Source organism: Porites lutea, chromosome 3, assembly GCF_958299795.1.
Source record: "Porites lutea chromosome 3, jaPorLute2.1, whole genome shotgun sequence".
Taxonomy (NCBI): Eukaryota; Metazoa; Cnidaria; class Anthozoa; order Scleractinia; family Poritidae; genus Porites; species Porites lutea.
Genome location: NC_133203.1, coordinates 48,884,897 through 48,911,817, shown reverse-complemented (window position 1 = coordinate 48,911,817; position 26,921 = coordinate 48,884,897). Strand labels below are relative to the sequence as shown.

The 26,921-nt window shown below is 39.1% G+C and overlaps 3 protein-coding genes across 3 annotated transcripts; 1 reads left to right on the top strand and 2 right to left on the bottom strand.

The window, feature by feature from the left end:
• Window positions 1-119: 119 nt before the first annotated feature.
• Window positions 120-7,847, bottom strand: LOC140931323 (uncharacterized). Its single transcript, XM_073381107.1, has 2 exons — window positions 3,609-7,847; window positions 120-2,233 (listed from the first exon to the last, which is right to left on the bottom strand). Exons 1-2 carry the CDS (start codon window positions 7,764-7,766, stop codon window positions 1,418-1,420), a joined length of 4,974 nt encoding a protein of 1,657 aa, XP_073237208.1. The 5' UTR covers window positions 7,767-7,847; the 3' UTR covers window positions 120-1,417.
• Window positions 7,848-11,184: 3,337 nt separating this feature from the next.
• Window positions 11,185-22,006, top strand: LOC140931322 (uncharacterized). Its single transcript, XM_073381106.1, has 9 exons — window positions 11,185-11,866; window positions 14,990-15,108; window positions 15,472-15,677; window positions 16,518-16,615; window positions 17,546-17,613; window positions 18,209-18,363; window positions 18,688-18,760; window positions 19,591-19,713; window positions 21,534-22,006. The coding sequence occupies exons 1-8, from the start codon at window positions 11,405-11,407 to the stop codon at window positions 19,706-19,708; spliced, it is 1,299 nt and encodes a 432-aa protein (XP_073237207.1). The 5' UTR covers window positions 11,185-11,404; the 3' UTR covers window positions 19,709-19,713; window positions 21,534-22,006.
• A 1,999-nt stretch (window positions 22,007-24,005) lies between these two features.
• Window positions 24,006-26,868, bottom strand: LOC140929854 (small ubiquitin-related modifier 1-like). The gene is made up of 5 exons (XM_073379553.1): window positions 26,794-26,868; window positions 26,649-26,696; window positions 26,050-26,127; window positions 25,112-25,183; window positions 24,006-24,403 (listed from the first exon to the last, which is right to left on the bottom strand). Exons 1-5 carry the CDS (start codon window positions 26,809-26,811, stop codon window positions 24,344-24,346), a joined length of 276 nt encoding a protein of 91 aa, XP_073235654.1. The 5' UTR covers window positions 26,812-26,868; the 3' UTR covers window positions 24,006-24,343.
• Window positions 26,869-26,921: the final 53 nt, after the last annotated feature.

Sequence of the window (26,921 nt, the reverse complement as noted above, 5' to 3'; positions counted from 1 at the left end):
CGCGTGATATGGCTGTGCGCATGCGTGAGGTACTGGCCCGGTTGTGGGTTGATGTATGTGTGCCCCTCGCTTTAAGTTTGCACTATTTTCAATGCAGTTCGAATTAAATTCAATCTATTTTTCATCAATTACTGTATTTCACACATTTCTAAACAAATTAAACAGCGCACGCGTATAGGTAAAATCTTTGCTCGTTGGCACTTGGAGACAGCTATAACTAGTTTAAGTAGCATATTGAAGTCTTCTTCTACCATAACACTGGAAATTCCCTTTCATCAGAGAAATAAATGTCGTTCTGAGAACGAAACAATAGTGAACTTACGCAACAGGGCGGAAGAGAAAAGACGACGGCAAACCTTGTGTGACAATCCGCCAAAACCTCTGAAACTTCACATTCCTTTAAACACATCTTTTTCTAGCAAAGCAAGAACCACTAATGTTGAGTGAATTCCCGACAAAACACGCAAGTTTGTCACACTCAAGCGTTTTGCCGTCCTGTTGCGTAAACTCACTAATAGCAACAATTAGATCTAACTATGAGTATTTACTTACAACCACTCAGTGGAAATTATGAACGCACTGATAAATGTTCTTGATTAAATGAAATCGGTTTGCATTTGATGATCACCATGTAACCTGTCCCAGGCTCCAAGATAGTGGTAAAAAATCGTTCAGTAAAAAGGTGTAAAAAGAAATGCGAAAAACGCGGGGGGGGGGGGGGGGGGGCTGGGGAAAGACTCTCTCCTATCTTTCGGCCGCCACCGCCCCCTTTCCCAAGTCGCGCGCGTCTTATTTTCGCTCTGCTCGTTTTAATACGTGCGCACTATACTATCTGAGAGCTTGACACAGGCTAGTGCACACGCTAAAGAAGCGTTCTTAATAATGAGTTGAGGACTGGCGCTTCATGTTCAGTGGCGCAATCAATGCGACCACTGCTTCCGCTCGGTTTATCAAGTGACTCTGACCCCTACTAGACGATCGGACAAGACACCCTAATAAGACTTAGGCTACGAATAGTCCCCATTTTCCATCATAGATAGTAGGGCGAGCGAAACGCGAGAGCGCTTGAAAATCATTCCTCGCTCTACTATCCCTGAGGAAAAACGGGGACTACTCGATAGTCTAAATAAGTCTTTGAACAATTGAACTTACGAAGCTCTTTAAGTCAAATTCTATCCCAAGTACCGTTTTTCGACAATTACCTGGGTACAAAACATTATTTCAGTAGCTATTTTAACAATGTATTTTTTATGTATTGTCTGTTTAGTCAGGATGTGCAGCCCTACGGACAACTGGAACTAAAAATACTGCACAAAGGAATGGCTTGATATGCAGGCTTCATGACCTTACTCAGTCCCAGGGTCTCTCTCTTTCCCATCTCCTGAAGAGACTCCCTTTTGCAGTGCACATACCCAGTTTATTTCCAAGTCACCGTTTTCATGCTATCTAGAGCTTTGTCGTATGGAAGCTTCTTTCCCTGAGCTGTTACGTACATCTTGTCCTCAGTTTTCATCAACCCAAGCTCTGTCACCGCCACGCTAACAGGACCTTTTTTGCCTTTAGGTTCACATCCTTTGTCAAAAATAATGCGAGCACCTAAAAACCTCCCTTGAATGTGCTTTGGTAGTGCAATCGCAGCTCCTCTCGTCATCTTTACTCCTCTGGGTCCCACCTCTGTTATAACACCGTGAATGGGCCTACGCAGATAAACATGGAAGATTTTCAGCTCTTCATCCCAGCGCCACATCCGTACGACTGGTTTCGTGGGGAGCACTTTGTCCAAAAGTTCTGCCCACTGCTCGCCGAACTCGCCGACCGCTTTAACGTCGTTAAGCGCTCGCGTTCGTTCCTCGTCGGACAGCGCTCGGATCACTACGGGATCACGTGACTCAGGGACATAAACTGGAGGCTCTTCAGTATCGATATCCGGCTCTAGCTTAAGAAAAGGTACATCCACGTTACCCAATGACATGTCAACTTGAGAAGGGTTGTTAAATGATCCAGTCAGGTTCCTCTCTAGGACCTCAAGACAGTGTAACAGGCCCGTCCAGTCGCACTGCCCCACAGACGAACGCCACAGAGGCAGTTGAGCGATGAACGAAAACGAGAAGGCAGAGTAGTGGATGTATCTTTCTAGCACTAACAAAAGGGTTGTTCCGTTACACTCCATGTTGTTGATATCCCAAAGTTTCCAGTCTTCCCTATCTTCAGCTATGGCAGCCGAAAAGGTGTCCTGAAAAGAAAAAATGAAAAATACTTTTTAGGTGAAATTCTTTGGAAGTAGCCTAAAAAAGTACACTAGACAATAATAATATGACTGATGACGATGATGATAATAATAATGATAATAAAACACACATCTAAAACGATGAGAGCAAGTTCTGCCTTAATTCAAGAAATCGGAAGATTGAAAAATTTTCTTAGTTTCCCGTGACTCTTATTTGACAAGGAACACAAGGTATTGTTCAATACTGATCCAGTTTGACTTTGTTACTTACTATATCAATGCTGTGAGCTCTAGCAGACAAAACCTAGTAATGGGAAACCGTTATAGATTAAAGTTGTAGATGTAGATATGTGGCCTGCTATTCAGTGTGTGCTTCCTGTAGCTGCGAACTTATTGTTCGTCCTCCGCCTTACCTGCCACAAAACTTCGCCTTTGTATTGAAATTTAGTAGTCTAGAGTGACGCTAAAAAAGGTAGGAAAAACCCAGTTTTTTGGCTTTGTTGAACATTTAATTATCCGGGCCTGCACTACTGAATTTCAACTTTTGCGTTTGACCTCAGCATTATTGGGCCAGCCGTTACAAAAAGTGAAGGATCGGTAAGACGGGTAGCAAAAACGTTCAAATTGTTTTTCAACATTGCTGCTAAACAAGGTGAATGGCGAAGTTGCGAGTTTTACCACCCAAATATCAAACATGTCTTCCAATAAATCAGGTTGTTGCAGTTTGCGAAAAGTTTTTGCAGAATGTAGAGAATAGTTCTACTTTTTGCAACAAAATCTGTACATGTTGCGAGTTTTACCGGACCAGCGCAAACTAGTTTTGCAGCACGTGAAGTAACGCCCATGTATGGCGTGACTCCCGCGTAATTGTGTACAATCAGAAGTCAGTAATTCACGCAATTTGCTGCAACCTGATTTATCACTTCTTTCAGCACAGGTAGCCCAAGCTCTACGAGTCTCCGTAATCTCTTAGCGCCAAGATGACATTTCGGCTGGTTTCGGGTCGATCTAGAGCCATTTCACGAGGATTCAGTTCCAACCGCTGTTACACCGGTAGAAAACACAAAAAGACAAAGAAAGGACTCAAGGTAAGCGATATTTATTGAAAAATAATGATGGTAAAGTTGACCATAACTTTACCATGAAAATCCCATGTCATTTCCCCATGCAAATCCTTACATTTTCGTTGTTGTGAAATGTCATCACGGTGCTCAGAGATTACGTTACAAAGGTCAACGGACTCATAGAGCTTGGATTACCTGTGCTTTCATCAAAGTATATTATTCACTTTTTTCCTCGCTCTTGTCTCAGGTCGCATCTTTTATGTTTAACCTATATCTCATACGCTATGTAAGCTACGTAAGGTATATCTTATTCTCACCCGATATTCCAATGGGTATGGCGGGAGAGGCAACGAAACTTCAGGCACTTGTTCCATAGAGTCCAGGCTACTCGCGTCATCTGTGACTGATATCTTCGTCGAGTTGTCCTCAGAAATAGCCGGTTGTTCTTTAGGCTGTTTTCTTTTGGCCTGGGGGAGAGGAGGTGCGGGCGCTTGCTCAGTTTCAGCTATTCCTATAGAAACGTCATCGCTCTCTGTGGTATAGGGTGGAGGTGGAATACCATAGGGTCCCATGATGTTAGGAAACAAATCATCATACGCCGGTGGAGGGGGAAGAGGAGCTGATGTACTCGGCTCTGCGTCTGGTATGCGTCTTTCCTCTTGGGGTGGTGGCGGAGGTGAAATTTCAAGGTGTGACCAGACCGAAGGGGATACCCCACGGTCATTCTTTTGTGCTTCATACACATTTTTGACCAGTCTTTTCCACTGCTCGCGGCTTTTTGTCCAAGAATTGATCATGAAATTTTCTTTCACAAGTTTGGCTTCAAGCGCCAGCAAGTCGTGACGAAACATCCGTCTTTGATTTTCCACAGGAGTTCTTGGCTTTCTCAAGACAATTGACACAATCAGAGCGATAATAATAACCACGCCACACCCGCCGAGAAAAATCCCAAGAGGAACAAAAGAGTCGGGATCATTCCTTTGTTTGGCCACAACGGCAGAAACCGCAGCGACGCAAGCACAGATGAAGGTTACAGTGCGCCAAATAATCAAAACAAAGGAATTAGAAAGATCAAAGTGAAATATTTTTCTGAAAGCCAGGGTAAAAATTATTGCAGCCAGGTTAGCCAAGACTAGGAAAGACAACACAACATAGGGCTTAGCCATGGCCAAAACAACTACTCCTACCATCACTGCTTTGGCAAAATTCAAAAAGATGTTGTAGACAGGGGAAAATTCAAGATCCTGACTCGGATGAGTCACATCACCGTATTTGGTTCCGAATATGATAGCTGTAGTGGAGTACCAAACCAATCCCAGCAGGCCAAGAAAGGCGATTGCTCTGTGATTTCCTTCCCAGCATTCTATAGTCTCGTCTTCGTAGAGGACGGCGGGAAAGCAGCTATTTTGACTTGCACTGGTGGTCACCGTGACGTTGATTATGGGACAGTCTCGTGTCTTGCATGCAACAAATGTCAAAAAACTCTCCACAATTGTCACAAATAAGGTGTTGGCGAATAAGGACAGAAATAGAGTCCATCCAACATGCTTTGCGCATGATCCCTTGGGTAGATACTCCAAAACGTTCTCAAGAATCACGGGGGCACCACAACAGAAGAACCAGATAACGAATATAATGAACGAAAGCCAAAGCTTCACATCGAACGAGGCAAAATTAAGTAACAAGTACTGGGACGCAGTGTTTAAGGTCTTAGCACCCAACATGGGAATGTCACTTACAGCAAATACCAGCGCCAGCAACTGCAAAAATTCAACGACTTCCATTGCGATCACGTGAATGTTTGTCCAGTTAAAGCGGATGTAATCATAAGGGGTAGGCTTGATTAACAGTCCCGGTTCATCTCTTCTGTTACGCGCACCATCCCTTCTGATAGAGGCACCATCCCTTCTGATAGAGGCACCATCCCTTCTGATAGAGGCATCATCCCTTCTGTTGAGCAAAGCCTCTTTCTTGAGTAAAACCACCACCATGCCGATCAAAGCCAACAGGAGGACGAACGCGAAGACCCCGATGACAATAGTGACAAGGTTTGGATCAAGTTTCCCACTGATATAAAATGGAAGAAGAAAGGGAAACGCCAAGAAGATTATGTACAAGACGGCTGTGAGGAAATATGCGCAATTCTTGGAAAATATAAATTTCATGATCGTTAAGAACAGATCCGCGGGCATTAGAAGACCAAACAGAAGCGCTGTAAACAGAAAACGCACGCTTTCCCAGCTAAAGATGCACCTTATGAGGTCAACGATGTCTTCTAAAATTAAGGCGGGGTACCTCTTCACTGTTTCCCGCACGGCTCGCCAGCTCTGTTTAAAAAATATGTCCCTGGTGATGTCGGTGATTAAGAAAGGCGCACGGTACAGAAAGACGATTACCAGTAAGATTCTGCAAACGGTGATGAAATCATAAAGGTATTCTTTGCAGGAGTCAAAGACTATTTTCTTGCGATCGTACCACCGGCGACAGAGGTTCTTCAATAAGCTGGGACCGCGGTAAATCAAAATCAGGTTCAGCAGTATCAGCACTGAAATCACGAACCGCCCGCTGGGAAGACACTTGACCAAAACTTGCTGAGTTTCTTTGCGCGTTCGCGTCTTGAGCCCGCATTCCTCAGTCCACAGCGGTACTTTTGGAATGGCGTATTTTTCAATTTCGCGATACTGCATAGTCACGTGACTCTCAAACAGGATCATCTCGTTTCTGTATTTGGATAGGTTGGAATTGTGGATGGAAATGTTGGGGCGGGCCAAAAAATTCATCTCGCATCTATACAGTCGCACTAGTTTATTGATACGCTTTTTCTCCCACCACTTTGCCATATTAATCAAGTGACTGAATCCTTCATCAAGCTCATATTTCTTAATTTTCTGCCGAATCCATTCTAGTTCATCCAAGTAGTCGTCACTGACTTCGATCAGGTGTTCTCGAAGCTTACGTTCTCCCAAATTATTTTTCAAGCACGTGGAGAAAATTCCTTCCATTTCTCTTCGCACTTTGAAGCGCTTGTCAATGATGTCAGGGACCCACTGAATGTAATGTTTCATAAGGCGGTTCTTTTTATGCTCCTCATCTTCAAGAAGATGAACCCAGCTCTCGATTGGCCTCAGGCACATTAACACCAAAAACAAAAACACGAAGAAGATATCCACAACCAACATGGCAAATTCAAAGAATACTGTAATAGCAAACTCCATGAAGAAATTACCAGCTTGAAAAAGTTTGGACAGCAGCTTTGGGAAGCGAAAAACTGTTACTAAAATGATGAAGCAAAGAAAAATGGCTGGTATGTCAACAAATAGGAATGCGACATTCTTGCATATAGATTTTCGTATTTTCCATGACCTTTCTTGTTTTGGTCTTGACCAGTATTTTCTTATGTCGCAAATTAATGGATAGAGTCTCCAAAGGGTTAAAATGACAATAAAACTGAGTAATAAACAGCCAAAGTCAATGAAGAGCATTCCCACTTGACAAATACAATTGGCTCGAATTTTCCATTCATTATTTTCCCAGTTTCTGATAAAGTTTGGAATTCTCCATACAGTAATAAACACAATCAAGGCACAAAAAATACATGGTAGGTCAACGAATACCAACAACAGTTGGGTGACCATGATTTCTCGTATCTTCCATTGCTTTTTTGGTGCATGGCGCAGTTTGTTGATCAGAAGAGGTGCTCTCCATGTTAACATAGTTAAAAGCAGGCAGATTATGCAAACTAAGTCAACAAAAATGTAAAAGAATTCTGGAAAAACTTCAAACCTCCACTGGTTCCATTTTTCATCATCTTCACCTCTTCGTTCTTTGACTCTTTTGATCAGAAATGGGGCACGCCAAGTGATCATGACCATGAAGCCAATAAAAATGCAAGGAATGTCGAGCAGAAGTTGCAGACATTGCACAACACAGAGCTTTCTCCATCCCCAGTCACTCCAGGAATAGTTCTTCTTTCCGAGTTTGTTAATAAAAATGCAGCTTCTCCAAGAGAGCACACAAATGACTGCCAATGGTATGCACAGGACATCACAGATAAAGCGGAAAAAATATAAGCCAACTAATAAATGAAGCTGAAATGCACTCAAACAATATATTCCATGGTCGGGTCCTTTCAGAGTGCTAAATGAAATATTTTCCTGTTTCATGTCATTGAAGAATGGAATGAGAATAAGCCCGCAGGTTATGAAAATCATAAACAAACCCATCAGAATAAATGGGATGTCTATTAGGAAAAATGCAAAATGAACAAAGCCGTTTACCCTCCAGTCCCACCACGAGTCCATGTTGCTGAATTGCATGCACATGCACGGCAGCCGCACAATGGTCAGACATGCAAGGATGTTAAATATTAATCCAAACAAGTCAGCCATCCGTTTAGCAACAAAAAGTGCAAATACTCCCAAACTCCAACAGGTCTTTGAAACAATCCAGGATATACACTCCACGATTTCTGACATCTTGGCATTTATCACGACAGTGACTATGTTGCTGGGATCCTACCAAGTCAAACTCAGTGGATTGTACAATGAATCTGTTTAAAAAAACTGAGAAAGAAATTATATTCAGCCATGATAATAACATATACTATGGGAGGGACTGGGATTGGTAGCCTGAGAAATCTGCCTGCATTTTGCAACGCCACCACTTGTTTGACATTTCCAGGGGAAACCAATGGTAGCGTCACGAAATACTAGCTGTTTTCTCAGGCTGGAAGGTGAAGCGTTGCTATATATTTTTTTCATCGTAGACAACTACCCTATCTGTAAAACAAGTGGACTTTTGTAAAAAAAAAAAAAGAAAAGAAAAAGAAAAAATGCCTCCAGGGTATAGAACACTATTAAAAGGAATACAGCATCAGCAACAGCAGCTTTTTTTACAGCAAAGAAATGCATAATACGTACAAACTACCTATATTAAACAAAATCTATTGGAGACAGGCATTTTAAGACGCACATTTTACGACACACTGGGAAATGGAATTATAATAGCTATCATAGAGGAAAAGCATGGAATAATGATTCATTACTTTCACATTACCCATAACACACCAGTGACGCTTGTCCACCAAATTAAATATTACATAAGCACTGTTTTCAAGTTTTTGTGGGAAGACTGTAATGTCCCATAGGGGCATTCTCTGAAATTTAATATGAAGTGGGGGAGGGGGGGCGGAGGGGTGCTGAGACTTTAGGCCTCTAGACTCTTATCCAGACAAAAAGAGATCTGAAGTTATCCCCCTACTCCAGACAATAGAAAACCTTTTTCAGGCAATAAGGGAAAAAAGCACATATTATATCTTATGCAAGAAGAACTAACTTGGGTGATGAAGGCAGCATAGTTTTGCATCAAAGCTTAATCAGAATAGTCAGGGATAACATTATGCAAAAAAATTGAATAATTTTTGTTCTGGAGTCATGCTGAAGTAACATTTCCCCCTCTTCCAGAGATGAAGGGTGATTTTCACACTTTTTTCCAGAGTCAAAAAGGTGAAAACTGTACCCTGTTGAGTGGCACATACACCCCCTCCCCCCTACCCCAAAAGGTAGAAAACTGATATGCAAATGGCAATGTCAAAACGGTGAATAAATATTTTGTACCAATTCTGGGAGATGCCTTGTGTCATGTGAACTTGGCCATTACTTGTCCATGGAAATAAAACATTGGTGTTCCATCCTGAGCATTCTAAGTGTTACCAAAATCAGCAAATTACATCTCGTGCAACCCCTAGCTCTTATTGTTCGGGATCACTATGAGCCTATTGAAACCTATCATTTAAACATTGTTTTATTTTCCAAACCTTCCAGCTCTATAAAAGCCACAAATGCAATGTATTAACTTGAGATGAAATTAAGTCTTAAGTAAAAGATGGAAAGAAGAAAGTTGATTTTTGTCAGTGACCTAGGATCCCTCGATGAAAGATTTGAATTACCAATCAAAGTTATCAAGTTGAACTACGTAAACCAGCGACCACACATTTATAAAAGCAGGTTGCAATAATACATTGGCTGCAAAGCTGAAGCGATCGACACATTAATATAGTTTTCATTCAGCTCTTAAACTCTTGCTTCTATAAAATTGCTCGTCTGTCCGCGTAGAATTAAGTGCAGGGCATTTGCAAGCGCTTTAAGCTGCACGGAACGCGTCGTATCGGGTTTTGTAAAATGAAAGACCTTCACCTTTCCAGTTGTCTTGAGTTCAAGTCTTCTACGTGACTGAAATCAAAATAACTTTCCTCTGTGGACGACGATTGGCGTAAATTGCTTTGTACAGTGGTTCTTGTTTTCTTTCAATGAAAATGTGTACCGAAGAGAACTGTCGTCGACGATTATTTCGCAAATACACTCCCACCAAAGACACCAAATTGCAATCAAGACAAAGCGGAAAAATTAGCGATGGGTGACAGCATAGTTATGGTGACAGCGATGGGGACAGTCAGCGATAGGTGGACTTCCGCTCATTTGTGCCGCTGACCTTCAAATAAAATTTACTGTCCATTCCCCGGGTAGGGGAATGGGTCGCTTCTCATTTCCGGTTCCGGTAGTTGTCCCCAGCTCTGCCGCCGAAAACATAAAAAATCTACCGCTCGCGCTTCGCGGTCGTGAAAAAATTTGAGCTCGACTTGTTGGCAAGTCTATGGCAGAGTGAAACAAGAGCAAAAAAATTGTCAGTTTTGAAAGCGAAGCAGATACAAATTCAGGAAGATGTAACAAACTAACTTTCCCGGGAAATTATTATTTTTTCCTGAAGGGGGACCTGTAGATTCCTTAGAAACAATATATTCCGTATGGAGACCCCGGCCCGAGGGGTTCTCGACCAATATTTGGGTATGAGTGAGACGATGAGGGTTTGAAACCCTGACCCTGTTAAAGACAAAAAGTCCTATTTATATTTTGGATAACACCGGCTCCATTTTATTACCTGGGATAAAGGACAAGATGCGCGCTCTCTTGTTTTAGAGTCATTTATTGGCAATTGCAATAGAGCAAATTGACGTAGTCAGTGGCTTTGTATACTTACAGTACAAGCAAATTTCATCCTGTTTATAATTAGGATAGACCCGCACAAATTTATACCCTGTCAGGAACTGACCCTGTTTAGGACAGAGGTTAAAAAAAACTCTCCAGTGGCGATTTCACATACCCGTATAAGCGATATAGGGGAGTACCCCCCCAGGACAGAAACCCCCGCACAGTTTCGGGACTTTCGAGGCGCAACAAGACATGCAGACAAATCAGTTGATGATGTGACCATATTTAATCCCGCCTGCGGGCTAATTCAGATAGCGTGACCTACCGCAAAAAAAAAAAGAAAAAAAAAACAGTGGAACCCCGCCTTACGGCCACCTCGGTAATACGGTCACCTCGTTATTACAGCCACCATTTTTTTGGCTGCCTGGCAAAACGGCCATACATTTTCTTGTTAAAAACCCTCGTTAATAAGGTCACCCGTTAATACAGCCAAATTTTTTTTGGCCCATTGGTGACCGTATGAACCGGATTCTACTGTACGTCCTTGGATCCTAATTTCTTAATGTGAATTTTAATCGTTTGTGGTTTTCGCGCTTTGTGTACATTTTTTCGCTCCTTTTTTTCTTGTTTCTCGCCTTGGCTCGTTCATAAGAGCCTCCATTCACCCCTCCCTCCTCAGTTTTTTCACCTCTCTCTAGGCTCAGAGCACGAGCATGCAACATCTAACTTCCCTTCTACTAAGGTTTTGGGCATAAAAAAGTTGTGTCCCTTTTTACATCTTGCCTCCCTTCCCTTTTTCTTTCAAGCCAAAACGTTTAATGTGTCAACCCAGGCACAAAGCCCGAGTCTCCCCACCCCACCCCGAAGCGATTGCACAGATTTCATATGCCGTAAGCAGTGAGGTTCGCAGCCATTTCGTCAGCTTGTTGCCTTCGAAATCGAAAGCGTCGAAAGACCAAACGTTTATCTCTTTTTCGGAGGAGAATTGAGAAGCAGTTTTAGGTCGACCGGAAACGAACATTTCCCGAGAGACCCAAATCGCCTCACATTCATGTTATTCACCATGTTGATGTCACATGGATAAGTCTGTAAGCGGCCGTCATGGCCGCGATTGAACGGAATCGCGGATGAGACGTAACAGTTTTAGAGCAGTGTTCGAGAGAACGTGGGCCAAAATTTACCAGATGGTTATGTCTACGGATTTACCCTCAGGTGGAAACATGGATCAAACTCAAGTGAAATCTGACGTGCCTTTTGTTGGAAACAAACCGCCGACATCCTCCTCGAGCGCCCGATCCGAACGGCAATTTACGCGGGTCTTGCGCTCGAAATCGTCCACTGCTGTGAAAAATACCAACAGCAACATCGACATACAGAAGGAAGAGCCTCAAGAAACCGGCAGTATTCCGTTATCGAAGTTACCGGAGGCAGAAGTCAGTAACGATTATTCCAACCACAAAACCGACGCGAGCCAAGCAGCTCACTTACGTCAGCTTTTACTGCTGCACTTAGAACTCATTCAACAGCAGCAAGAAGAAATACAGAAAAAAGATAAGGAGATTAATCAGCTTAAATTGGACAAAGAACAGGTACGGGAAGGGTTAGGGCCATCTTCATGGCTTCGGGAGTTTTAAGTTTTACTTTCTTCAAGGGTAATATTTTCCCTGTTGCATGAAAACACTCGGACAGAGACGCATTAATTTAATTCTGAGAGGTCAGCGGCGGCACCCTTGAAAATTCAAACATGGCGCCTATTATTGATCACATGGCATAAATTACGTTCTAATGTATTCGTATTTTACCAAATGGCGATTTTAAACTCCCTCTCTTTATTTTGGGGTGTATTTATGTTTGAGAAGTCTTGTAAACATTTGCAGACCAAAAACCAGAATCCAAGTGGATACAAAAAGACAATTTTCAACATTTCATCCAAAATTAAAAACTTCCCCAAATTCTTTCCATGATTTTGTAACAGTTAAAGCCATAACAAGGCAGTGATTTACTTTCCCTTGCCTATTTTTTAACTTCTTTGAAGTGCTCAGAGCTTTGAACTGAATCAAGGTCTCGGTCTGAGATTTCCTTGTAATGACCTCACTCTCGGTTAGTGAGTAGTACATAATCAAATGGCATATAATTATATTGTGAGTTCTTGATAAATTTTTGCCATCAAGGCAAGAATTGCATGTTATGACAGTCCCATAAATGTGAATAGGATTCGGTTTCGTCAACAAGAGATCTTTATTTTACAGTTGTGAGCCTTTGAGTAGGCGTAAGGCTGAGGTTGACCTTGTCTTGATACAAACCTCTTTCCTTTTCTTATGGAAATTATGCTTAAAAAATGCCTGTTAGCACAAGGACGACATGATTTACAAAATAATGTAGTTTCCACCTGTAACTGTAAAAAATGGACTTTTAAAATGAGGTGTCTTTTAATGAATGTTGCTTTTAAATTTGTAGCTTACAAACTGACAAACATACATTGGAAGGGTATGGAGCCCAGTAAGTGCCAAACAAATTTTGTACTTGATTTTTCCTTTCTCCTTCTTTTTCTCTTGTGATCAGTAGGGAAAAAAATCAAGCAAAAAGTCGGGAAAATTTTGAGAAAAAAAGTAGAGAAATAAGTTGAGAAAAAAAGTTGAGAAAAGAGTTGAGAAAAAGTTTGGGATAAAAACTTAAAGGCAAGAAAAAAGTCAAGAAAGGAAAAATCAAGCACAAATTTTTCATGGCACTTACTGGGCTCTGTAGAAGAGTTCACACTAGAACCTAATGTCAGATTTAAGTTAGCCTGGGATCATGCATGCTCTCCCTATATCTCTTTTATGTCTGTTGTGGGAAGGAGGCTATGATACATTTATCAACCAGATCATGTGTAATGTGGATCTCTTTCTGATTGGTCCAGACACAATGCATTGGGAACAGTTCTGTTTTATTGGTTGAAGATTAGGTTTGATGTTCTTTTTCTCCCCTCTCTTCTCAAAAAGAAAGAAAAATGTGTTATCAATGGTTAGATTTAAGCCTGACTTGTCCCTCTTTAGTACATTATACCAGCAAATTCAAAGGATCAGTGAAGGATTTTAGTCTCCCTTAAGGATTCTTGTTAAAAGCCACTATAATCAAGTGCATCGCCTGTAGAAATTAGGGCAGTCAGATAAAGGCAAAATCATTTGTCATTTTTGTTTTCCTTGTTGATAATGAAAAACAAAAAACACAAACAAAAGCAACAGTAACAGTATAAACAAGGAGTAGAAAAAGCAAAACAAACATTCTTAAACTATTTCTTACACTAACATCAATCAGTGTTTGTATCTTGTGATCAGTCTTAATATGCCTCTGGAATGAGGGGGCGGGGTACTCCCTTTTAGGCCTAGACAGGTATGTGTCACCAAACAGTGTACGGTTTTCAAGGTCTTTACTCTTAAACAAGGTATACAATGTCACTATTAAGTGTCTTGAACGGGGTATCTTTCTGGACTAGATGCCTTGAACAGTGAAAAGCTCCTTGACTCCAAATCAAAGAAATAAGAAAATGTTAAATTTGAGCTATATAAAGCAGGTCTTTTGTCTTAACGAATGTGGTAAAATAGACAGATTTTGACTTGTCTTAAGCAGGGTAGGGCTTGAAAGCTTTGGTGGCGCACCCCCACCCAAACTTCCTTTCAGTACCCCCCTCCCACTGATATTCTCTGTTAGTTCTACTGTTATTTTTAAAGAAATAAGTGTTGATTACATTTTCTTCTGATGGATAGAAAATCTACTCCGTATTTATCCCTAATGAAGAAAATCCATGGTTCTTGCTCCATACTACCTGCTTCAAATAGCTTTGCTATTTACAGGTAGTCTGTACTTGTAAATTAGCGACTTTCATGTAAAATAAAGTTTTGTGATTTACTTGTATCAGATTTGACACAATGCAACATCTGAACTAGGCCTTGGAGACCCTACTTTTTTCTTTTTCTCTCTGTTTTTGCTATTTCCAATAGATTAAAAAGATCTCCAATAAATGTCACTGTTTTTGTGTAATTTGACATGGCATCTATTCTCAGTTTTTCATTACAGTCAAAGCATGTCAAGCGTTCCTGTTGCTAGTGGACTAATAAATTCGTGAAGGGAAAAATGATTCGGTTTGTTGATTCAATAATCCATCGATTCATAAAGTGAATATTCCTATAGTCAAATTGGACCTTGATTCAATAATAAATTTAGTGTTGATTTGGTTTATGAACAAAATCTACCTGTTCTTTATTCTTGTCTGTTGTGTTCAATCATATTTGCTTCCCTTTTCATACCGTTTATGTTTGCGTTTTCATTGCCTTTAATCAAAATAACAGCTAGAATAGACAGACCGCAAATGCAAAAAAACTGATTAAGGCCAAGGATCGAAATCCACCAATCACTGCACGTACACTGACCTCAGTTTGACCATCATGTTTTCTAAGAAGTCAGGTCTGTTGCACTTATCACTGGCAGCCAAATAGCGTACATGTAACAGTTTGTTTGGGTTTGAACTTAGGAACTCGCCCTCACTTGACTTGTTGAAAAAAGGAAGAAAAAACAAAATTCTGAGGTTGACAAGTGGAAAGTGTCGTTTTTCAAAAAAACAGTAGCAAAGGGAACACTTATCCTGCTTTGACTTTGTAATAGTTTGAAAATGTCAGCATAACCCCAAATTGCCCCAGTTCAGTGTATGTTAATTCTCTCCGTGTTTGATGTAGTTGGAATCTCGGATGCACCGATTGGAGAGAAGAATGGCTGTAAAGAAAAGAAGGGATGCAAGTGAAGGCTATGATGACCTCCTTGAAGAAAGACAATTAAAACCAGCAACTCCTAAAAGGTAAAGATAGCCTACAAAACGTTTCTTAATTTTATGAAACTTGAGCAGCACAGTGCAGTGTGAGGAGGGGTCAGGTGGGGGACAGCAGATAAGTGCTCACTTAAAATGTCTTAGCTATTTTAAGGTATGGAAAATTTTTCCACACTTCAAAGAAAAGCATAAGCTAGTGTAAAATAATACATAGGTATTTGACCATTATAATTTTTTTAATCATCCAGGTAGGGTATAGAAAAAATACAATATCTGCTTTGGATTTAATTCAGTACAGCAGTAAATGGTATTTGCATAAGGATTTGCATGTTAAATAATATTGTTCTATAATAATATTAATAATAATATCTGCTTTGTTTTCAAATGTGACAGTCGCCGTCTATCTGTGGAGCAAATGGTGCGAGCCAAGCGAGTTCCAGCCACTGCATCTGTAACCATGACATCACACATGTGTGAAGACATTAGCTATGATACTCATTTGAGAACTGAGATGCTTTATCTTCACAATGGCTCAGTTGAACTTTCCAAGAAGATTCCTGTAAAGTCCGTTGCCGAGAAGAGCCAAAGTCATGTACAAGGTGATGTAGTTTATGCTGTAGCAGTTGCTAAGTTGCTTAAATCCAAAAATCCTAAAAACCATCCATTAAATTAAGTAAAAACTTTATACTCTTGTATCCTGTACTTTCATATGTTGTTTAGGGGTCTCAATATGCACAGAAGGTCAAAAAATGTATGGAATTTAATTCTAGTCATTTGTTCATTGCTTGAAGGATCGTAGTTGATTGTATGGCTGATAAATTGAAACCTGAATAAAAAAAAAGGCTACAGTTTCTAGTCTTGAATGGAAAACGTGTCTAGTTGTGCTGCAAATCACATTTTAAAATTTCAAAATTTCAAACTTTTGTGGGGGAGCCTGCCCCCAAATCCCCACCCCCTAGAAGTAGGGGAATAGCAGTCCCTTATTTATACAGTCAGTTACTACACTCAAACCTACTTCAATTTTCGAGCTATTTTGAGCCAATTTTGTGATGATTTTAAGTAACTCTGAAGCATTCAAAATAGTTCGTGCATGTTAAACATGCTAGCATTTATTGACCCCGCTTGGTGTAAAAAATTTTACCATCAATTTTGGCATCTAAGCATGGCTATGTACCAGAAAAACATTATCAGATTATTTTGTTAACAAAAGTATGCTTGTTTAAGTTAACATTTTAAGCCTGATACTGTTTGGTGACCTTTTGCATCTACGTTTTTCAAACAACACAAGTTTGCTTAACAGAGATACTGACCAATGATCCACCATAATATTTATTTATAGTTATAATAAACACCTGAAATTAAAATTGATTGAGAACATTCTAAATCAAACTGTGATTCAAACAAATAATTATTGAATCCCTTTCAACCTCATATTTCAGTGCCAACTTGGCAGATCAATGAAATTGCCCCGTCTGTGACAGTCAAACCAAAGTCAATAAAAACATCAGCTGCAGCGACCTGCCATGAGAATGTAGAGGTATGATAAGCAAGGCTGTGCTAAGAGAAAAATAGAAAGGGGCTCACAGGGATGTAGCTAAGGAAACGATAAGCAGGCTTTTGTATTAGGCAAGCTGGCTTTTTTACTCAACTGCATCTTTTAAATTTCCATATGCCTTTGTTTTCGTTTGCAGTTAGAGCTGGTGGTAAGCTCTATTTCAGCTGGTGAAATAGTGGGCAGCCAGCTATCTGTAAGCCCAGCGCTCTGAACCTGTGAAATCCAGGGTGCCCAGTGAAAGATTTCTATGAAAAAGCTAAGATTTTGTGGTCACCCAGGAGCAGGAGTTAGGGGCCACTGGGCGCTGCCAGGGCATAGCCTCGAAAGGGTTACATATTGAACTTCAAACAGGCCAGGGTTGCCACGGTCAAGGAAAAGTCAGGGAATTTTTTAAGTGTCAGGGAAAATCTTTGATATTGTCAAAGTCAGTGAAAAGTGAGGGAATTCTGTTTTCCAGTTTATAGTTCATAAGTTTTCTTCAAGATTTTGAAATGTATTTTCTTTTGGAAAAGACAAAAAGTATGCTGAAAAGCAAGCAAAGTGATCAATTTGACACTCTACGTCTGACACATGTAGTAGTTGTGGTCAGTGGTTTTCGTTGTGAATGCTCTCTTCCAAATTCCTTCTTCTGAGGGTTATTTTGCAGCTTAAAAAATGCCCAATTTGTTTTCTTTTGATCTCCTTGATCAAAAATAAGTAATTCAGAATAAATATTATTTTATTGCACAACTCCAATAGTTTCTTACTAGCCCCTCAACAGGTATGTCACATTTGCAAGGTATTAACAACTTCTCTTCTAACATAATTGCCACAGTTGGGCATAACAGGAAACCTTTCTGTGGGGGTCACTTTTTAATACTAGAATGGAATTAAGTTGAGTTACCTGTATCTTCAATGTTTTCTGGTTAACAGGTTGTTGATGATGAAGTGTTTGTGAAGCGGCACATGAAACAAGAACTTGAAGAGAAAAGAAGAAAAAGGTAACACTTTGTGTTAATTGGAAATTATTTTATACTATGAAAAAGGTGTCCATAACTGGGACTGTCCACTTACGGGAATGTAAAAATACAGAGTTTGTATGGGAGTTGAGAAAAACCTTGGTTTGTGAAGGTGGCCATTAGTAGAGCTTTCCACTTACGAGAGTGTCGGTTGGAGAGCTTCCACTGTCTTGATGCAGACTTGTCACTATGCAAGTGAGTAGAGGAAGCTTGGAACCAAACATGTAAGCCCAAGACTTGGCAAAAATGGCAAAAGCCACAGGTTCTTCACAAAAATCAACGATTTTTGTTTGGTCAAGATAATAAAATATGTAGGGTGTTTGACTGTAGTATTAGTAAATTGAGGGGCCATTTTTCTTCCTTACAGAATGGTAAGTCAAACAGCACTGCCATTTTGGATTTCCATTGCATGCCAGGGGTGCTAGGTGAATTCTGCCTTTGAACAAACTTGATGGGTGATGTTACATCCAAACTTGTTGAATAACTGGGCCGGGAGTGAGGCTGATATTGATGAAATTATTTGCAGTGTTTAATGGCCAATATAGTTGGTAAGGATTTATTTACTTTTCCATTTTAGGTGGGACATTCAACATATGCGGGCAATTCAAGCTCATCAAAATCTCGAAAAGAAAAGCAGAGATCGTGAGGAAGCAAGATTGAAGGGGAAAAGAACTGGATGTAAAAGCGACTGTGAAAAGAGTGTTGAGTCTTTTCTTCCATGTCCGGAAGAAGGTATGCTAAGATTAAGTTAGTTATTGGATAAGTGTCCTTGTCAAATAACTTTGTTTGATCAGGAACGTTATTTTTGGTTTGTTAGTGCATGCATTCAAGGACATTGGACGCATGAAAGTTGGCTCAGTTTTTCACTTTTGGTATCGCTAAAACTGTTCATGTATTAATGGTACTATATATCTTGTTCTAACTACCCGCCTCGATTAGCTATTACTACTTATGGGTATATAATAATTTTCTACTTTTCTAATTCATGCTATAATAAGTTGTTGTTGCTGGAGATTTTACAGCATGTGCTAACACAGGTATTTACTTGTGTTGCAGTGATGGCAGTGGAGGTATCTGATACTGTTCCTGTTGTTGCTTTTGGATTTCCTGTCCCACTTTTCCACAGTAGGTAAGTTCTATAGAATGCCACAGAGCAAAGTAACTTCTTATATTATGTTTGATTTGCTTCTCAATATGTACACTTGTATGTAAGTTGGTGTATGAGTGCGCTTGCATTGACTTACGTGGATAAAGCTGAAAGCATAAGCTTAACACTTTCTCTCAGCTATGGTTAGTTCAGAAAATACTCTCTTGTAAATCCATGACAATTTGACCGCTCAAGTCTTTGATAAAATACGACTGCTAGGTACATGTGTAGACAGACTGCCTCCACATAATCTACTGCAAATTTGTGCAAAGTCCTCCACTTTTTTGACAGTTATCAGCAATCTTAATGACAAAAATTCAATTAGCACACTTACTTATCCATGATTACTGCTAGTTTATTCTTTCTTTCTTTTTTGTCATTTTGTTGTGTCCCTAAATTTGATATATAAACCTTGGTTAATGCATAAACCATGGATTTACTGGGCTGGCACCCAAAATATTAGATTTGAACAGGGCTATCACTAAGATTTCAAGTTGCTGGGTAATTACGACAAGAAGTGGGGTTCAATCAATCAGCTAGGGAAATCTTTTGCTTCTATTTTTCTTCTATTTTCCTATAGCAGTAGTAGCCGGGGATCAAGTTCATAGTAGCCAGGGGAAATCCTGTTTGAATATCTGTATGGTCTCTTGTACTGCGGCAAATTTACTTCAAAACTAAGTTTTGTGTTCTAATTTCCTTAATTAAGGCATTAGGGTTTAGTCAGGGGAATTGTACATGTAGTGTCTGAACTTGCCCTTCAACTTGAACAATGGCAGCCAAGTGTTGTGAGTGACTTGTCTTTTCACTTGTAGGGAATTTGAAGTTCCTTGGTTTAGTCTGGATAAAAGAGAACTTATTGAAAGAAAAGGAAAAGTAAAGCCTGGAAGAGGTCGTGGAAAAACTCGTGGAAAAAGGAAAGGATATTTCTAGAAAGGGTGAGCTCTTAGGGCCTCTGCTCACAGGGTAGCAAACACATTAATTTTAGTAAAGAAAATCCCAAAACTCAGAGCAAAATTTAAGAAAACGAAACAAATATTTCGTCCAAATCTCTGAACTTCATCAGCCTCGTGAATTGACAGGTTGCATAAGAGAAAAGTTACAGGGTGGGCATTCACCTTGAAAGTCCTTGAATTTTAAAATAAAAATCAAGGCCTTGAAAGTCCTTGAAATTTGCAGTAGGTGCTGGAAAGTCCTTGAATTTCGGTGCTAACTTTATTCAACCCAGCAAACACAGAAAGACGTTCAGGATATTAAAATTGCTCATGTCGTTGAAGAACTAAAAAAGACATAGACTCGCGGAGGCTCTTTTTTGCACCGTACTGAGTCCTTGAAAAATGGGAAATGTTCCCTTGAAAGTCCTTGAATTATTTGTTCAAAAAAGGGTATGAACCCTGAAGTTACATTCTGAAAATAAGCCCCCGGTTTTATAATTTTCAAAGGCCCTTTTTTAGGTTTTTTTTTTTGGAGGGGCTTATATTTGGAGGGGCTTAACTACGGAGGGAAATTTGCGTTTGAAAATCGATTGGGCTAACCTTATAGTTGGAAGGAACTGTTTTTGCTTTGTTTTACTTTGTATTTGAGGGCCATTTCCAAGTACAACCCCCCAGGGGGATTATATTTAGAGGGGTGATTTAACTGAGGGTTTTTTGTGTTATGAGTTTGGGAGGCTTATACATGGAGGGGCTTATTTTTGGAATTTTATGATTTCCTCAAGAGAGATTTGTAAACTTGCTGGTAGGTAGTTTCATTTTCTTAATTTTTGCTCGGAGTTTTGGACTTTTGTATACTTAACTTCCAGTTGCAGTGTTCTCCTTATAAGACGGTAACAGGTAAAATTTACTGCCTAAAGCAACACTTGTTACCGCCGGCAAGGGCCTGAAGGTTTGCAAAAATTAAAGAGGTACCTTTGGCCCCTAAATTTCCCATTAAGGGAAGGGTCATGTCCTGCACTCAACTACCCCCCTCCCCCTGGGAAAGTTCACCTCTGTGGTGCATATTTTTTGCCTTACTGGCTCTTAATGATCCCCAACCTGCTGAGCTAAAATTTAGGGAGAACACTGCAGTTGGCCAGTCATTTTGACCAGTCAGGCATGTGGCTTTCAAATAAATACCAGGAAAAATACACCCAATGCAAAAATAGCTGCTGGATTAATATTCTTTTGTTTAAATTAAAATTAGCCTAACTAGCCTCACTTGAGATAATGTATTCTTTTGAATTTTGTACTGGAGAACGAGACTAGTTAGGCTGATTTAAATTCAAACAAAAGAATGTTAATCTAGCAGCCATTTTTGCATTGGGGCTATAAATTTACTCAATAATTCTGTAAATTTAATAATTATAAAAACAATTTAGTCATGAAATGTTTTAGTTGCTTGCAGGTATAAATTTGGAGAATGCCAATGAGATGCCATCTGATAATCTCATTCTGTGGCTTTGTGATTGGCAATAATTAATGTTTTATAATTAAATTTTATTGCTATTTTTCAACATTTTGACCAGTTCAGAAATGAGCCTTGGCCAAGCTATAACTTGTTTGGCCGGTCAACATGACTGGCCACAATTCAAAATTAGTTTGAGCCCTGCCTTGCCAATATTTTTCTTTCAATAAATAATATGTTTGCAGTATCACTGCGTACAAAAATATGAATAAAGACATTTTTAACAGTTGCCAGCTTCTCATTTGGTCCAAAACTAGGAACTATTTTTGGTGTACTTTGTTTTTGTTGTGACACAGATTTCATTTTTTTTTTTCAGGAACCAATTTTTTCTTGGGATTCTTAACCAAACAGCAAAATTCATGGAAATGGTTTTCACAGCATTTTGTCAGTTCATGAGATAGTTGTTTTAAAGGAAAACTAATAGGGAGAAAAAATATGTATTTTAATTTCAGACTGTGTAAAAATGTCTTCTCTGACCTCATAAAAAGGTTTTTCTTGAGGAAGAACAGGAGAACGAACACAGTTTATTTTAATTTCTGATTTTTTTCCTTAAAAAAAAGGATTTTATGCAAACAAGATATTGTATTATGCTGAGATTTTCATGTAAAACTCTATGTGTATATACAACCTGTCATTTGAGTTTAACAGTATTTTAGACCATGTTCAAGTAGACTACCTGACAGTGGCCATCAATTCGCTGTTGTGAAAGTGCTGTGGGAAGCTGTGTTATGTTAAATTAACTGAAAGATACGGCTTCAAAGACAAACAATATTATTTAGTGCACTTTTTCAAGTTACCTTTCATTTTTTTCAGAATAAACACCACTGTTGTAAATAAGTTTCTTTGGTTTAACAATGCCTCTCCTAGCGGTGCAGTCCCTCAATTAAAATTTTAATAATTTCAGTCTCCCTCACAATTTCCTGTGTTGTTCGGTGGATTTATGGGTAATTATTTTCAGGAAATTTAAAGGGAACCTTTTTCTGGTGTTACCAGGTTTTTTAAAGCTAAGGTCACATCTTTTACATGGGGAAATGTCTACAGGGGTAGGTATGGGAAAGGGCTCCCCTCTTTTTGTTAGAGTAGTCCAAGGGCCTCCCCTGGGAAAATCTTTATATTGGGGTTTCTGTAAAGTGCATTTTCAGTGACCAAGAGGAGGAGGACCAGAAGCAACCAGGGAAAGACATTTTTGCCTTAAGCCATAAGGATGAGTCCTTTATTTAACCACATTTGCATCAACCAAACAATAAGGATGAAATGAAATACCCTGGAATAATTACAATAATTATTATTGGATGAGGTTTTGTGATAAGCAAGTTCAATAAATTATTGATTCACCATTTGGTAACCAAGTTTGTTTTTTAATGAGCATCTGCCATTTTGCTATTTTCATACAATAGCAATCGCAAGAAGGTGAAAAGTGTGGTTTCATTTACGCATCAGCAGAATATTATTAATTTGCAGCCAAACACAGTTGGATGATATTGTGCGTGAGCAGACCATTATTTTGTAGACAGTTATTTGCTGGTCACATGGTGGGCTCTCCACCAATGAAAAGGAAGAAGAATTTGCATCGAATGATATTATTGTTCCACTTAAAAAAATATTTTCTATGGGTAACTGCTGCCTCTGTGTCCACTAAAAGGCGACTTAAGCCATTCACCAGAGCTTCTGGACAACACTGCATTAAGAGAGGAGTTTTCACTGACACATGCAATAACTTCTGTTTATACACAAGAGAATAAGGGAAAATGCAACCAGAGACTAATAATATGGTTATAAAAAATAGACGAAATATTCTAGGGTGCATTCAATTGACCTTAAACTTAAATAGGAATACAATCTGGATTATTAGACCGGACATGTATAAATTGAAAAACAAACAAAACAATTCAAAACGAATAAACAAAAACAAAGACAAATTTGTGTAGTTTTTTTTGCATGTACAGGGTCTACAACCAATGTTGCATTATTGGCACAAGAATATTTTTCTTTTTATAAAAGGAATGACACAAGGTTTGATGGGGGAAATTTATTGTCATACACATGTACTGTACATGACAGTTTGTTTGCAAAATACTTAAAATGTGCAAGTAAGCTACGGAAGAATTGGTTTTTATTCATAGGCGTACGGGCCCACCTGTGCTTTTCTTTATGTTATATATCCCTAATTTAATATGAAGCCTTTTAATATGGAGTGCTATTCTGTTAAAGTGCCATTTGTCTCTGATGACACCCACCATTCTTTGTTGTCTTGAGGAAAATGCCATTATTCTGTTCTTTTTTTTTTTTTAAACAAGGCTTCTGCTCACTGGTGTAGAACCTTTCCAAAATAATTTAAATTCCTGTTATTCCAGGGTAGGAATCTGGGTAGGAATAGTATGTGAATTGAATGAATATTTTAAATTTTTCTGTATATAAGGTCAATCAAATAGAGCCTTGAACACCCTTTGAATCTTGAATGTTGCTGTTCTGCATCAGTTACTACTGACAAGATGTATATAATAACAAAAATATTAATTGACAATTGTTGTCATCATGTTAGCAAGAGTCTATTATGGTGTGGTAGGCTACTAACATGAGAAGGGTGGGTGCCTTTAGCTTTATCACGTGCCCAAATTTGTATAAATCCTCTTATTTGCAAACAACAAAAGTTCTAAGTGATCTATGTTTTCTTAAGAAAAGAAAAAAAACAAAACAAATGTTAACAGTAGAGGTTTGTTTACCCAGCCTGTTGGCAAACCTTGAAGGTTCAATTCATAATGTTCATCAAGAATAAGAAATGAAACCCTTCACTAAAAGTACACTTTTAATGTCTAAGCTGGACTTTACAAGCAATGTTTCCTTTACAGACGAATTAATGCAAGAAAAATCAACTGACTGAACAAAAGATAAGGCAAAAAATTACGCACAAAATCCACTAAATCCTTTATACATTACTTTAGTAGCAATAATAACTAACTAAAAATGCCCTGTTTTCTGCAAAGACTTCATTCTAAAATCAATGAATTGCTGCATATGGTATATTGAATCTAGAATCTGAACACAACAGGAACTTTGGTGGTATTTGTACTTCTAAGGAAGGAGAACGTAACAGGCAGAGTTAATGTTGGGATGTCGCTGTAAAATTCATTGGCCTCCTGTCTGCTCTTGATAGACTTCAATAACATCATCATCTTCCATTTCAAGCTAAAAGGCAAAAACGACAGATTTTTCACTTAACTGATAAAAGTGAACATAATTATTTTTAACTTCGTGACCGGAAGTGCCCAAACCTCAACATCTGTTTTACACTGTAAAACTCACCTATAAGCCTCACCTCTTTGCAAAACATTTTGGTTCTCTGTTTTTGTACTCTTGGTTGTTTTGTTTGGTCTTTTTTTTCATGAATAAAAGTGATTTTTTAATCAAGCCAATGATAAGAAATAGTCTTGGTTGGATAAGGCTTATGGTAGTGTTTTACGCTATGACTTCTATTTCACTCGTCACAATGTACAACTTTTTTCTGCTCCCAAATCTATTGCAGTTTGGACAGTCACTTAACAGGAATAACAAATTTTTGCTTTTTTTACATAGTCCAATCACAGATTCACCTCATAATGAGGCTCATGCATTTATTTTAATCCTAGAAGATGACTTACATGCATGAAAAGTTGAAACATGTCTCAGCGCAACCTCATAGATTGGTTGCTGCCTAAAAAATTTTGATTCTTTTGGTTTTTATGAGGAAAGCTGATTGGTTTATCACCAGAAATTCCAGACAAAATGTTGAAGTGTTCGTGGTTCAAGAGAGTGCCCTGTAAAGTGTTTGGAAGGAACACAGTCACACTACACTTAAGATGAAGTGTAAGGGGGCTACCAAAACATCAAATTGACTACGTGTAAATAGAAACTTACATCTTTCGGCGTCTGGTCGTCATTAATTCTTTGTCCATCAAAGAGGAATCGAAGCGAGTTGAGTGCAACACCCTTTAAAATAAATGCAGAGGAAAAAAACAGGAACTGCTTGAAAAATCTTGAGTTATTTCTATCCACTTTGTTTGTCCTGGGCAGTTGCATGCTTGCCTTAGTTTACTAATGTAGTTACAACAGACTTGCCTAGGCCTTTGCAATAAGGTTATTTACCACTTTAAAAAAAAAAGGGAAATTTTGGTTGGGAATTTTCTGTCAGTAAGAACAGTACATGTCGTTTACCATTTGCCTAAAATTTCCCAATTGTCGCGCCGCGCTAGACTGGATTCTAGTTACAACATGAAATTAGTATGAAACTCAAGAAACTTGTAAATGGTAAAAAAATTTCCATTCAGAATGTCCTAAGGAAAACAGGACTACCTTTTCAGAATTTTTGTTTGTCCCGGGGATTTTCCAGTGGGATGAACCAAAAACCATTTACATTCCAACAGGAATTTCCCGGAATTTGTGGTAAATGGTAAACAACCTTAGACTACCGGAAGGCTCAAGTTGTCCGAAACATGTATAACTCTATCCAATGTTTGACCATCTGGGGCCAGGAAAACGATGATCATTACGGTGTTTTCTCTACATCATGATTCTTAACAAAAAGACAGAAATTTAGCCGTGAATATAAGGCATCTACCCTGTATAAAATGGATAAACTCTAACCTTTGACCAGTTCGTTATTTTTGGTCAGCACCCCATGGAATACACGATGTATTCAAAGTCAAAAACAGCAACCTAAATTTTTCGCTTAACCTCTGGAAACACAAGGCAAGACTTAAGAGTAAAACCTGCTCTGCTATCATGTGACAATTGCGTGAAAAACATCGTGAACAACATCAGTTTATGCTTCAACACTAAACTAAGCATCGCGTTACCTGGCGATCACAAAAGGCTTGTTTTAGTTTTCTTAGTTGTGTCGTTTTCTTAATCTTGAAATGTACTTCTGTGTTGTCCTGTCGATAAAAAAGACATCGGCAATCAATGACAGTTCAAATCCGTTTTAAATATGAGCTTGCATTGCGTACGAGCCATAAGCAAAATTGTCGGGTTTACGATGCAGCTACATAGAGCACGTGGAAATGTTTCCCGCCATTTCCTAGCACGAAAGTCAACAAAACATGGTTGTAAAATGCATACCTTAGCGACACGAATCAGCCAAAATTATAGAGAGCTGCAAGACAATAGGCTGATTCTACGAGATGGGAGGATTTCGAAAGAGGAACCACTTCACTGAGCCAACCGAAGTGATAGTTAAGAACCCTTCGCGATTCGATCTGTTGTCGAACCTTGAATTTGATATCCTTCTTTTTAAGCGAAAATCGAAGGAATGATTATTGAAAGTTAAAGAATAAATCGTCCGCTAAACACAGAGGAATAACTGCTTAAAATTTTGTTTTCGTACACGACATAAAATAGGCGCTTTCCATGAAATGGGCATGAATGACATAAATGCAAACGATCAAATGTGTTATACCTGGGCCATAACCTTTAAGTTGATGTGCTCCGATTCGGGTTTCACCTCCTGAAAAGAATATCAATGTCGACAATCTTAAAATGAGACAAGAAAATCCCAAAATGGTAAAAATACGTCTCTAGTGACCAAAGTAATTGAAAATTACCTTGTTTTCCTCCGACATTTTGACTCTCCTTTCACGGTGGAAGTAGTAAACGCGCGCAAAGTTTTATGGGATGCTAATTTCCGGTAGACTCCTGGGTAATTTTTGTGGTTCATCATATATGAAGTACC